The sequence below is a fragment of the Numida meleagris genome, chromosome 12 (genome assembly GCF_002078875.1).
Source record: "Numida meleagris isolate 19003 breed g44 Domestic line chromosome 12, NumMel1.0, whole genome shotgun sequence".
Classification (NCBI taxonomy): domain Eukaryota; kingdom Metazoa; phylum Chordata; class Aves; order Galliformes; family Numididae; genus Numida; species Numida meleagris.
The window spans coordinates 14,146,651-14,160,919 of NC_034420.1; the positions used below are offsets into that span (position 1 = coordinate 14,146,651).

The 14,269-nt window shown below is 41.5% G+C and overlaps 1 protein-coding gene and 1 long non-coding RNA gene across 5 annotated transcripts in view; one reads left to right on the forward strand and one right to left on the reverse strand.

Moving 5' to 3' along the window:
* Positions 1–14,269, reverse strand: part of SPOCK1 (SPARC/osteonectin, cwcv and kazal like domains proteoglycan 1) — a 257,432-nt gene that overhangs the window by 55,197 nt on the left and 187,966 nt on the right. For all 4 annotated transcript variants that reach the window (XM_021410534.1, XM_021410531.1, XM_021410533.1 and 1 more), the window contains one exon: positions 3,393–3,507. In XM_021410534.1, coding sequence (XP_021266209.1) covers positions 3,393–3,507 — 115 coding nt within the window. The remainder of the gene's footprint in view (positions 1–3,392; positions 3,508–14,269) is intronic.
* On the forward strand, positions 3,797–4,210 carry LOC110405322. The gene is made up of 2 exons (XR_002442806.1): positions 3,797–3,885; positions 3,968–4,210. It is a non-coding gene; the product is annotated as an uncharacterized LOC110405322 (long non-coding RNA).

Consider the following 14,269-nt stretch of genomic DNA (forward strand, 5'->3'; position numbering starts at 1 on the left):
CCTTTCTTTTGTTGAAATTATAGCCTCATTCATTCTAAGGCATTAGATAAGAGGACACGTCTGCTCTGAAGGGGTAGCTATCCTCTGTGCAGGTTACAGCTCAACCTTTGCCGCTGGGTAGCTGAGTTGGAAATCAGTGGCTTGCATGAAAGCATACTGTAAAGCTGGGACACTGCTGTGAATAATGAAGCATATCAAGTGTTTAGATAAACCAAAGGAATCTAAAGGGGTTTCAAAAAGAAAGAGAGGAGACATTAAGGCTTGTCTTATTTTCTGAAATCTTCCATTAGTACCCTCACGGAGACCTGCTCTCTACCTCCCAGACAACTGACTTAAAATTCCATTTAAGAAAATAAAGAACACAATTCTGCCATCTCTTCAAAGATTTGGCTTCATGATGGAAAGCTTATATTGTTTTTTTTTTTTTCCACTAAAGATTACTCAGGTGTATTTTCTGCTAGCATTTGGGTTATTTTATTAACGCCTCCGTAATACCAGTCACCATTATAAAAGGAATTCCATTTTTTTTTTAAACATGATTACTAGGCTTGATTTTCATCCTCAGAGCAGAGATGGTTTTGAAGGAGCCTAGGGAGGAGGAAGGAATACAACTCAGACACTGCAGTCAATTGTTACCTCTGAGCACATACACTTAGTTTGCTTTTCTTTGATGCTGCTGCCAGTTTTATTCACAGGCGTATAAAAAAAAGGTCACGACATTTAGAATTACAGTACGTTGGAAATTAAATGTTCCTTTACATTTTTAATTTCTGAAAGTAATTTATTATGGAATAATATTTGAATATGATCGAATGAATGTGTGAAGATTAACGTGAACTGCCTTCAAATTGGAAGTTCACAAGCACATATATTTAACCTTGTTGTATAATAGGCATAAAAAAGTTTATGCAGTAGCTCTAAGAGCTGCATTTCCATTTTGCTGGAAGCATTTGCACTGTAATTCTCCTTAGTACTTTTCCACTGACATATCTGTATGGAGCATGAGGTTTAGCTCTCTATCATTTTCTACTTAAGATTATTCTGTATTTGAATGGCTTGAACTAAATAAGGAGTAGAAATGAAGTCCCAATTGATGACTTTTTTTTAACAAATCTTTGTATAAGAAATCAATCTGCTGAGATTTATACAAATTCAGCAATATTAATGATACAGAGTACTATAAAAGGAAAAGAAAGAAATTTGGGGTCAAGTCTGGAGAAAGCATTAAGACACCAAGTGACCTATGTGCTACCAGGAGCTCCAGACTGGAGGTTTGAGGAAGGGGACATCACTCCAGTGCTGCTGGAACCAGAGTGGCTGTGGGGGACTGAAATGCTCTGCCATCAATTGCCTTCCACCTCTCTGACATCACCTCAGGTACTACTCAGGCCTTATTTCCCCCAAACCAGGTGACACTACTTGCCGAACAAAGAAAGGAATCATCCTAAAGCCATTCTGCAGACAACTTTTTCCACTGGCAATTAGAACTCACAATTCTTGCATAAGCCTCAGGAAAACTGGCCGTCACCAGGCTGGAAAGGGCAGACACACACCATACAAACTCCTCCTTCAGTCCAACCTGCAGCCAGAGGCCCTGCCTGCATCATGGCTCTGTGCCCCCAAACTGCATCAGACTGTTGAGGGCCAAATTCTGGCAAACGTAGGATTTCAGCACCCAGCCCCAGAAAGGAGTAGACACTGACAGAGCAAAAGATTATACTGCTGTTTTTTTCTACCTATACACATATACAGGTGTACACAGTCACTCCCACACCGGTACAAGTGCCTTGCCTATAACAACATAACCAAACTCAAGAGCAGTGAGATAACTCACAATGCAGGATATAACCAGTGTTTTGCTTGGACCATTTCCATGTACATCTAACAGGGATTTCCCTTATTTCCCAGGTGACTGTGCTTCTCCAAGCACTCCCTTCATGCCATGCTGAAATGGTAGAAATGATGCACTCAATAGCCTTGCCCCTGCTGCTATCACCAGGGCAATGGCATGAGTGCTGTTAGCCCAAGAGGGGCCTCTTGAAAATGCCTTCAGGAAAGTAGCTCCACAGATCACCCAGTCCATTAAATTAATGCTTTGGTGGCTGGAGTTAGAGTTTTTGAGTCAAGCAAAACAAAAGCCTGGGTTTTAGAATACGTATACCCTGTCAAATTGCATTTATCAAGATAAGGGTTATTAGAATCTTTTTTCTCTTGTGTGAATGAAATTGTAAGCTTAAAATGTCACTGAAGATTTATTAATCTGATACTCTTTCTGATAAGGGCAACAAAGAGGGCATACAGGGAGAAGAAAAGTATATGTTTTTGACAGACTGCAAGGAGGAGAAAATATGTATAAGGCAATTTATCAGTGCGTATTCTGTAACCAAAAGATTCAAGTCACATAAAGCAATATTATTTATATATTGATTTCAGAACCTTGCAATCTAAAATACTTCATCTATGTCTCAAAGCTAGGCAAACAGAATCAGTCTGTGATTTTCAAGAAATGGAGCAAACCTGAATTTTCACAATCTAGGCTGGAGAATCATTGCAAATACTCCAAAAATCAACTCCTTTTCCCTTCCAAATGGCCTTTCCCACAATAGGGTGGAACTCTTGGAACGAACCTGGCTGTGGTACTGCTGCTGGAGTTGGGCTTTCAGTGCATCTCCTTTGCAAGAGCTAATTCCCTTTGGATGAGGTCACTCCAAGACAGCTTGTGCTTACTCCCCTGGGGAGGTGAATTAGCTCACTGGGCTTACAGACCTAAACACAGAGCTCACCGGAGAGCTGGCAGAGAAAATACCTGTGCTGAGATACCAGCCTTCAGTTTTATGTAACATCATTTGCAGGGAGGTTGTTGTTGTTGAGGCAACATACATATATGTATCTTATATAAAACCAGATAAACATAGCATGTGACTTCTAATGATAACATCAACAATAACAAGGCTAATAAATGATAACAAGGATTCCATGTTATCAGTGAGAGTGAACATACGTCCACGCAACCTTAAATGACTTTCTGAGTAACAACGCAGGCTACTGATAAATATATATCTATATTTACTTACATACAAAGCAATAACCATCAAGTAGTATTTTTGTCTTCCGTGATTCAATATTTCATTCAAAATATTTTCACACAAGAAATGAGAATCGTGAGGCAGAACTCAGTTTTCCTATGAGACTGTCAGGTAGGTGTCAGTCCTGCAGAAGCTATTTGCATTAAGCATTACATGCTTACAGAAAGGTTCCTTGTACTTTTGCCTTTTCTCAAGCAGTGTTCCGTATGAAATCTACCAGTTATAAAATACCTGTAATTATGTTTTTCCTAAGAACATAGCAGGAAACAGCTTAGCTGCTGTCATTTCATCACCAGCTACACTCACCAGTTTTTTCTGTCTTGCGTTTTGGACTTTCAGGTCCTGGGAGGCAGGGGCAGGGCCCTTCGCATCGAGCTGTGATGGTTTTGCCAGAAGTACACGCATGAAACTCCAACTTGCACTGAAATCATAAAAAAGCAAGAATATGTTTTGAATTAGGACAAGATATAAAAGCAGCAGCTGTGGATTAAATGAGAAATTGCATTTAGCCATAACGGCATTGGACAGATTGCAAAACTTCAATCTCTGTTGAAAATGCCATTGTTTTTATTATCACAGATAGCGACAATAATAGCTACTTCCTATGCAGTCTTTTGCACGACATTTCTAAATGTGCATCATAAAGTGTTATTATTCCCTGTTTAAATGTATGGAATCTGCAGCATAGCAACTTGAAACAACTTCTTCCAGGTCACGGAGAGATCAATGGCGAAGATGGGAATGAAATACAAACCTCCAGAATCCCAGCTCTTTCCTATAGAGCATCACCATGTTTCAGGTGTGAGCTCCTCAATGGGATTGCTTCACTTATCACCTGTATATTGGTTGGTATCAATACCAAATTTTTTTGGGTCTTTAAGGATCTGGGAACTCCCAACTTCTACTGAGCAGCGGGCCAGGTCTGGAAGCAGCCATGGAAAGAAACCAATGCTTGCAACAGTGAGAACTGAAAGAAAGCCGCTCGACTTCAAAGAAAATGCTTCATTGAGAGACTCAGACACTTGAGGATGAGACTGGTCCTTCCACGTCTGTTGCTCTCAATGAGGATGAAATTTTACATGACTCCAACTAATAACTATAAACTGCCATGACTGTTAACAGCACCATCTCTAAAATTAGCTGTTCATTATGCAATCAACGACAGAAATACAAGAGAACTGTAAAACAATCAAAAATAGAAAATTAAACTAGAATCACAGAATCACTGATGTTGGAAAAGACCTCCAAGATCATCACGTCCACCTGCCAACCCATTACCACCATACCCACCCACACAGGAGTGCAGTACATTCCCTATATTTGCATGATATTGCCGGTTCCTCTCCCTTCCCTAAAACCTCAGCAGATGGGATTTACAGCTCTGCATTTGGACCATTTAGGACAGCAGGACATGTGCGGTATCGGACAAATGAGACAATTCAGGATTATTAATATTGCAGAAGCGTGCTAGTTAAAAAGCCCTGATTTATAGCACTCTGGCTATTCACTTTGCTGTTTGCATTATGTACGTTTTAGTGCTGACTTTCCTCTAAGAGCTTTGTGCCTGTGTGTCTGTCCTCTTTGCAGTTACTGCCTCAAGGATACTTTCTGCAGCCTGTGCCCAGCAGCGTGATCGCTGGAGACCGGACTAATGTACTAATAAAGCGGAGCACGAGAGGACAGCACACAGAAGCAGAAACAGAAACGTGCCAAGCATTCTTTTTGGCTCAATACTTCCTGGACTCAATTCAGTCCCATTTTCTGTTTTTCCATCTTCAAGTACTGATTTTATCACAACAGAGCCTGAGGGCTTTCAATAGAGGAGGGAGCAGTGCCTGCAGCCCCGAGGCTGCACCGTTCCCTGCAGAGACTGCCTCCTGCCAGGGGAAATTGGGAATGCTGGGCTGCAAAATCCTTTGATAAGACTCAGTTTTATTATAGATTAATTCTTTTCCATTGAAAATTAGATCAGCATGCTCGCACAGTATGACACCATGTGTTTTGAAATGTAAAGCTTCTTTAAAGGCCAAAGGACACATCCCACAGGACCATGGTGTTACTCAATGAGGTTGCAGTGGGCAACCATAGCTCTTACAGCAAAAGCCATTGAACAGAATCACAGCATCATCTTGTGTTATTTTGGTACAGTGGAAGCCAAGAGAAGAGAACAGGATGCTGTTACAAGATAAATGCCTCCTGCTTCGAAAATACTGCAAATGTCTTGGCTTTGCCTCTGTTTATTTTTGTTAAAAGGGGCTCATCTTTGCCCAGGCTTTAATCTAGCAGCAGGAGCCCATTATCCTCTGCCTACATCCTATTCTGTTGACATTATCTCCCAGCCATTCTGAACTTCAATGCACCCTGGTGGCTGCACGCTCTGTGTGATGTTCTGCCCTTCCAATTTAGGAAGTGCACAGACGCATACAAACATGTGCAAGCTTAGCTTGCATTTTGCTTATATTCCTAGCAGTTCTTGCAAGAAATAAGTACTTATTTTTCATCTGTCTGCTCCGTAAGCACATTTGCTTAATCTATGCTGTTTGTGCAGCACACATACACAACAGAAAGTAGATCAGAAGGAAAAGAGACCAGGAGAAAGGAGAACGCTCTCTGCGTGCTCAGTTCTGAAGATGACAACTTTTTTCTGCAGCACATTCTGATAGTCAATGTGTTATTGAGAACACAGCCACAAATCTTCCCGCAGCTGGAGCTGATGATTTAATCCCTTACAGAACATCAATTAGTTACATATTTTATTATGCATAATAGATGTAAATTATGTATCTAAGCACTTGCAATTATACTTTAAACACCACCTTTAAGATGCTAAGGCCTATTGCAAGCTCATTAGCATATGTAGTTAAGAAAAAAAGAGCTTTATACTCAGAAACAGCAAGGCAGGTTTTTCCTCATCCTTATGACTGATAAAAATGGCAACCAAAATCTCAAAGCCAATCCCCAAACATCAACAAACCAAACAAAAAAACCCACCCCACCCTGATGACAAAGGGCAATCTCTATGATCTGAATGTGCAGGGTAAGTACGAGATCTGAGCTTGAAGATCACAATGGTGCAGCCACACGAGCGTATTGTTTCGCCTATGTTTGACCACATTGCATCTCCACCTTTCTGGGATGTTCATTTTTGTATGTATTGATAGAACTGGTCTGGTAGTTCAGCACTGGGGAAGGAAGATGGAAGAAATCCACAGTTTTATGCAGTAAATTAGAATAATAACTGATTACTTCCCAACGCAGAATCACCTTCTATAGCTATCTTCTCCTTTCCTAAAGAAACATAGAAAATCTGTAATTTTCACACTTGCTGAAACAACCCATGCCAAAACGGCTCACGTGAATAACTTCACGTGACATTGCCTAAGCCGAAATTAGTGATACTCGGAGGCAGAATGGCCACAGAAAGTATCTTATGGAGCATCAATGAAGCTTTCAGTCTACTCTGGTGCTTGATCAACAGTATAGAAGGAGAATTAGCTTTCCTCAAAACGCGGAAACTACACTACTAATGACAAAATGCCCTTATTCCTCTTGCAACCCTCCTCTCCTTTTCTCACACACACAAATAAATACAAGGTATAGGATAGGACATTGACAGGTGACCCAACCTACCACGGACTTAAAAGCCAAAAGGGATGCTAGGAGCTTTGCAAACACACACACAGAGCTCCTTGCAGCGATCCTACACATGAGTCAGTGAGAGCATCCCACAGTTTAGGGCTCATCCCTCTGATTTCAAGGATCTAGCCTGATGTGGTGTGAAAGGGTCTGACTTGAATCTGTGCTGAGCATGCCAAGCTTTGTGTTTCTCTGCTACCTCCCCGGTGTTTGAACTGCATTTGTTTACTATGAACCCCAAGGCCCACATAAACATCTCTAAACTATTTTACTGCAAATGGAAAAGCAGCTCTGTTATTTGTTGCTAAACACATATGGATATCAATAAAATATATGAGGGGAGAAACGGTTGAACATATTCATGGAAAATTCATAAATTAATTTATTCAACTAAGATGGGGGAAATTATTGCAGAGAGAGTTTTGGCTAAAGTGTTCCCCTGAGAGCTGACTACTCGTATAATGATTCCCTCTTTATTGTCAGTGAATCTACAGCAATGTGTTTTGCATAAGCATTCACATCTGAGGGAGAAAGAAAATAGCTACATAAAATTTATTCCCAGCTATTTTATTCTTGTCTGTCAGTCTCCATCCTGTGGCCCCCGCTGGAGGAGAATCTAGGTATTTCTTTATGATGCAATAAAACGACGTATCTGTCTCTCTTCATTCTGGCTTTTAAGCTTTGGCAGCCAGGTTTTGATCTAACCTGCACATAAGCGGTATTGCCAAAGAAGTTTCTGTGGTCTTTTACACAAGGGTGTATATTTGACTAACGAACGCCTGCCCGGACAGTTTAGTAGAACCATCAGACCACGTTAATACCTTGAAGAGCTTTGCTTCACGACACAAGGAACTCGACTATTGGCTCGAAATGCAGCTGAGTGCAGCAGCAGAGGGGTGAAGCAGGGGACAGCAGCGCTGAGGCACGCGGGAAGGTGCTGGCCATTGGGAGTTGGTGTGGAGCAGCAGGACAAACCATGCCTAGCACTGAGCAACGTGCCTCTCCGTGCCCTGCTGACGGGTGAGGACAGAGACTGACAGCTCCCTCTGTCATGACAGAGCGGCATATTTCATTATCGTGATTTTAATTACAGTGCACTCAGGGTAAATGCAGTCAGACTGTAGCTCTGAGGGCACTGTTCAGCAGGAACATCAATGTAGCTGCGAGTTCCAGGGTCACTCCCTCGTATATCTATCACTCTGGGATAGATGGGTTGCTGCTGGTTGCAGGAACACAGAACTGAGAAGCGGAGCGTTCTGCTCAGGCTCAGCACCCTAACCGATCCCAGGGAGGAGGAGGAGAGAGCACACTGTGCCAGCGCTCAGCGCAGTGGAGAATCTGAGACTCTGATATGATCAAAGCATAAAAAAAGTCATAACAAAACCCACCATTTCCAATTTCTTGTCGTTATGCTGATAAAGGAGAAAATGTTAACTTCGAAACTTATATTGCTTCTGTCATTAACTGAAATGTGAATTAAAAAGGAGAGAAGAGATATAAGCATATTTTCTTTGCTGCAAGCAACCAGCAGACAATACACATAATGGAGATAAACTCCTGTGCCATCTCTTTCTCTAAAGACAGACAAGATTGGAATGGGAGGTTAAATTTTATAGGATACTAATTAAAATGTATGTTAAAACCTGAAATATTACATCTTCTGAATAGCAGCAGCTCTAAAACAGTATTGTTGAGCAGTGCTTTCACTTGGAAGGCCCTGCAGCTTCGTACATTTCCACTGAGAATTACTTCCATGCTGTGTTTGTTTTACGGCGCATCTTTTGTTCACTCACAATGCAACTCTTCAAAACTTCAGATACAAAAGCTCATTATTTTCTACCTTATCTTTCACCTGCCATCAGCACAAGCTAAAGCTCCCTGAAATTACAGCATATGTATTTTTTAAACTAGATTTTCTTTATTTCTGTAGTTTTTCTTATCCATCTGTCTTCGCGGGTAATTAGAACCCATTGGAATTCAGACACCTATTCAGGAAGGGCTGTTTGCTTACATGCTTTAGAGCAGTGCTTGCCATTGCTTCCTTAGCTAGGGCTCTTATTGCTATTTTCTTTAGAAGTCTCTGCTTCTAGTTTCCATCATGAAGAAAAGAATTGCTACATTTGGAACACCCTTAGTCCAAGTGACTTATTTTACTAAGACAAGAACCAAAACAACTTGGGATATTAACAAGTTCAGTATCTTTTCTTCAATTCATAAGAGGACACGCCACACGATGCACAGACATTGCATCCTGCTGAACACGTGCAGCTAATGGGAATCTTGCACACTTCTAGGCTCTGTGAAGCCCGGAATCCCCAAACCAATTGCCTAGTTGGGCAGCAGGAAGGCAGCAAAGTCAGTCACGTGCATTCACGTTTGTAAACTAACGCTGGCATCCTGACACACCTCTTGAATTCATGACTTTGTGGTCCCGTAGCACTTCTCCCCCCATCTGTTGGAAGAGTAAGCTTGCTGCTGCAAGGTGCTCTGCCCTGCGCACACTCTGCTCCAGCACGGAGCTGACTGGTATTACTGTCACAAAGGGGAGGTTGGAAAAACCCCAATCATCTGTTTTCTGTTACAGGTGCTACCAGGCTAACATACAGCAGTTTGCCTTTGCAGTAAAAGCCATACAAGGATATCTTAAAAACTGGAATTTTAATTAGGAGCTCTGTGCTCCTCTGTGCACACATAGCTGCTGCTGCTTTTAACAGGAGTTAAACATGCATGCCAGTGGTGGAATAAACTCTAATTAACACAATCTATTGTGTAAATACATACGGAGCCATTTTAAAAATGTGCACTAGCTGCAAACCTCGAAGGAGTTGCTACAGCTCATTGGCTCAGAAATCCTAATTTCTTCAAGAAATGACACAAAGAACCTTATTATACCTCAGGTAAACTGCAAATATTTGAGAAGGTTTCTCACTGCACGCTTAGCTGACAGGTTGGTGGTTCATAACCTGCTGGTAAAAGAAACAGGCTCGAGGTGTGGGGTCAGGAAGAAAGAGGCCAAGGTTCCCAGGTACAGGCATTAACCGGGCTGAGCAGACTGACGCAGCTGAATGCAGTAAAGCCAAAAGGTCACAGGAAGCAAAGTTTGGAGGACCACAAATTGCTCCGTGCTCTACAGCTCTGCGGCCTTGCAGCTCTAAGGAGGGAGAGATGCAGGCCTTTGGCCTCGGGGTAGAATTAACCACAGAGCAGAGGGAAAGTGAGACCCGGGCAACCTTTAAATACCGCTGTAAGTCAGGAGGTCACATCATTCATATTGCCAACTGCAGGTTCTCTAAGCACAAGGCTCAGTCCCTACAATCATGCTTGTCGATTTTAAGGCTGTAAAATGTAACATTTAAAGTCAGCTTTTTTTTTTTTTTGTTAAGTTCCAGTCATAGGCAATCACTAAGATGCAAGTTTTTACTTCCTACAGTGTTAAGTGTAAGCAACTGACTACCAACCAGAAAGACAAAAGGGTCATCTTCCAGGAAGAGACAATTTTTTCCCCAGCTAGGGCTTCAGAAAACAGTTGAGCTGCAAAAGACAGCTCTCATGTAATTAAATAGGGCATTAATTTCATATTTTGTGGTCTCCCACTACAATTAGAAGTGGCTTAAACTTGAATCAGCAGAAGAGCAGAAGGCACCTCCTGGTTTTCATCAATTAAAGTCAAAGATTTGTTTAAGAATGCAATGAGCCTGACTGCCAGCGCGCGTAGGGTCAGTGCAGGGTGAGCTCTGAGCCTGAGAGGAGTTCATGCTCTTCCTTGCTTTCAAATCAGCACACAAGAGATCCTTAGAAGAGTCTCGTGACTGCTCAGAGGACCTTCAGCTGTCAAGGACTCTCACGCAGAGGCCAACTGAGCTCTATCCCTGAACTGCCATCAACACACTTCTAAAGGACATTTTGGTTGACCTTCCATACTTGTAATTGGACTCCCGGTAGCCAAAAGCTTTGCATTTAAATGTTATTCTGCTGGTTAGAACTATCCAAGGGAGAAACTACAGACTTGGACAAAACATTTCCCAAGCTGACATATGAAGACTCAGACCTATTTCAGTGTTTGAGTGACAGGGCTGCAAACCAAGGAAATTATGTACTACTGCAAAGCGCCCTCACGGACAGAAAACAATCAGCTAATTTGGAGACCTCTGGACAGACCACGAAGGATAAAATTCTGTTCTGATACAAAACAAATTGCCCTGAGAAACAGCTAGCAAATCAGCTCAATGTGAACTAGGAATCTTAAAAATGCAGTAAATTGCATCAGCTAGATGGGGCATGTAAGGTCACAGCACTGGATGTAGGACACAGAGGACATTCAAGGGACCATTTATTACTATAATGCAACAACAAACGATTGCTATTTTGTGAACAAAAGAAAACAGTTCTGCGCACCAAGATCTAGCATGTCATTTAGAAATTATCTTTGTTTTTGCATGCAATTTAGATGCCAGTTCTGGAATCATGTAGGTTGAGGAAGGGAAGGCTCACGATGCTGAAAGAACTTCAGGTCCTTATTGGAGCAGCAGGGGACAGGCAGCACTGGGACATGAAGCAGAAGAGTCAATTCATAAGTGGAGACATTTGTGCAATGCTGATTTTGACTTCTCCCTCATTACTTGAAGAGGTTAGCACAAGTTACAATGCAGATGAAGACAAAGCACTTCTGTCACAGTGAACAGCCAAGTCAAAAGAAATACACTCGTTCCCCCTTATCCCTGAGATTTAACACATACCAGCCTGGGCTAAACCTACAGATTACTCTGCCTCTCCCCTCAATCTTCCCCCTGCTAGCTATCATGCAATGACAACGGCAAGGTGTGCACGCTCTTTCTTTTCCCTTCCCTCAGAAAAGCCACGCTCTTAGATTGAAATCCAGACACTTTCGGTGGCTCTTCAGATCATTGCCAAGTACCAGGGTCACAAGCACTCCCTGAACAGTGCAAGCTGGTTCCTTGAGCACAGATACAGGAACTGAAGTGCTTAGGAGATGTTGCAGACATCCATCCCCAAGGAGCAGCTCTGCACCTGAGCTTCCCCCTGCACAGGGCTTGCTGCTGCAGGCTGGCCCCAGCTCAGGATCTCTGCAGGATGCTTTGCTGCACACACAGTCATTCTGTACACATGGCAATTATTGCTATGAACTGTCTTTGGAGATGCTAACTGTTTAGTCAGGAATATTTGCAAGACCAGAATCTAAATGGAAGTGTAGGCAGCACTGTTGGTTTATTTTAACAAAAATATCTTATAGCCCATATTCTAAATTCACATACAAAAGCACTTTGTCTTTTCTTCCTGCAGGATTTCCATGATAGCTCACTAACGATGGGCAATTGCTAGCTATGCATGGCAGTTTTTTTTTTGTTTGTGGGTTTTTTTTGCTTTCTAGTACACCAGTTTGCCACATCCTAAAGCATGGATTTCAAACTCACTTTTCTACTGCATTTGTTCTCTTATTTCTCTTTATATTTTAATATTGCTTTCTGTGAAATCATTCTGTTCTAACTCTTCATAATTATGAGCTGAGAGTTCACAGCTAATAGTATTATTCAAAGAGGAAAGAAGCTACTTTTTTTTTTTTTAATAGACCAAAGCCATCTTAGTTTAAACAAAGAAAATCAGAGGAAAAGAATTGGAGATTTGGACCGATCGATGCTGCTTGAAGTACACTCACCATGTTAATTGAGATGCATTCTCATTCTGTAGCCATTTACTGATCACATGAGAATGATGATTTGTCATTTTTACTCACTTCAAATTACTAAAGGCAATTTAATTTCTCTTATGGAGACAATGCATCAGATAACATGAGCATAATCAAAAGGTAATGATCTGCAGCTCTACACACATACAGATACTCCAGTTACCAGTTAAACAACTGCCTACACGTGGCAGAGGGAAATCGGTGCAAGACATTCAGGCCCCCCCAGGCACAAGGCTTCCCCACTCAGGCAGGGACATTTTAAACAGAACAGTTTAGCTATGCAACTCCATCAATCCAGACTTCAGATGAGGCAACTCTTCATCTACTCAGTCGCTCTCATATCCATCTGTCTGCACCTGGGCAGAAGCAGCAGCATCAGGTGGCCAGTAAAGGGTAGGCACGTTCCTTAATGTTTTTATTCAATTAGTGTGCTGGCAATATTTCAGTATCTCTAAAATCTCATGGCCAACTCTCCCCATCAATCAGTAACTGCAATTACGTCATCTTCAGCATGCAAGAAGCTTAATGCAAGGAGTTAGGTGTTGGCATTAGGTTTGAGTCCTGTAACTGCAAACACATTGTTAAGTACTTAAGGTATCTGATGCATTTGATGGTGATGTTCTGAGTAGTAGGTATGTACAGGCTGATAATAGTTCAGAAGTACACTTTTACCTTCCCTTTGAAGTACTCCTACAGATAAGTTGAAGTTGCTACTACATCAGCTTTGGCTCCTGAGCCTTCACAGCAAGCATGCTCAGTTTTCACATGATGCACCATGTTCTCATTGCACATGAGAAGTGAAGGTCAGCCTGTGTTTTTTCTGATCACAGGTTATATCAGTAATAATAAATTCCAGACCAAGACTTCTCTCCAGAGGAGTTACCACACTCCTTTCCACTTAAATCTACCAGATTAAGTAGTTCACAGTAGTCTTGCTCAGGTTTCAACAGCTGTCATATGACCCTTGCAGTGTCCACGCCTTGTTATTGGATGTGCAAAATGTATAGTGTTGACTAAACTTTCAGATCTCAGCATTTATGTTGCTTTATAAGTGGAGCAAATCTGAGGCTTAAGTACTAATGCAAAATAAACAGCATTCTGCAGTGCCACTTCTGTCTGCGTTCAGAATAGGAAAAAAAATTAAGTCCTAAGAATGACAATCTATTTTTAATTGAATTCTCAGAATTTCTATCTTGTGAGGAAAAAAAAAACAAAAAAAACACAGTAAAACCCCCAATGGTAAAAAGCGCTGAAACAAAACATTTGGCAGTTACTAGCAAAGAAGCTTAGGGAATATATCTCGGAGCATAGCAACCAATGAAGAGTAAGCTGGCTTCAGCTTTGAAGTTAAAGCTTTCAGCAATGCTTCTGATTTCTAAAGACAACAATAGAAACAACAAAAAAATTAAGAAATAAAAGCAAACCCCAGGCCTAGTTCGTTGCTCAGTAAATGGGACTCCCATACACTGAAAGACGCCCATACAAAGAAAGCAGAATTAGTTTGTTTGCTCAGAAATCAAGTAACCACAGCTAATCCTTTTGCAGTATTATCCTATTTTGGCCTTTCATAAATCTGCTTTAAATTAAAGATGTGCCCAAGCCAAGAAAACCCACCTCCTTTGATGTTTTAAATGGCTCAAACTGTTTGCTGGTTTAAAGCTCAAAATGTGAATTGTCAAACTAGGAAAATTAGATATTTTTCAGTGCTAAGAGGCAGATGTCTCTCCAAAAGTTCACAGGATTTACCATTACAACTTTCAAGCAAGCAGTAGCACATCCTCTGCCCAAACAAAAAGGGTAAAGGTTCTGGAGTGCAACACCTTACAAAGCAGCTCTCCAGAAG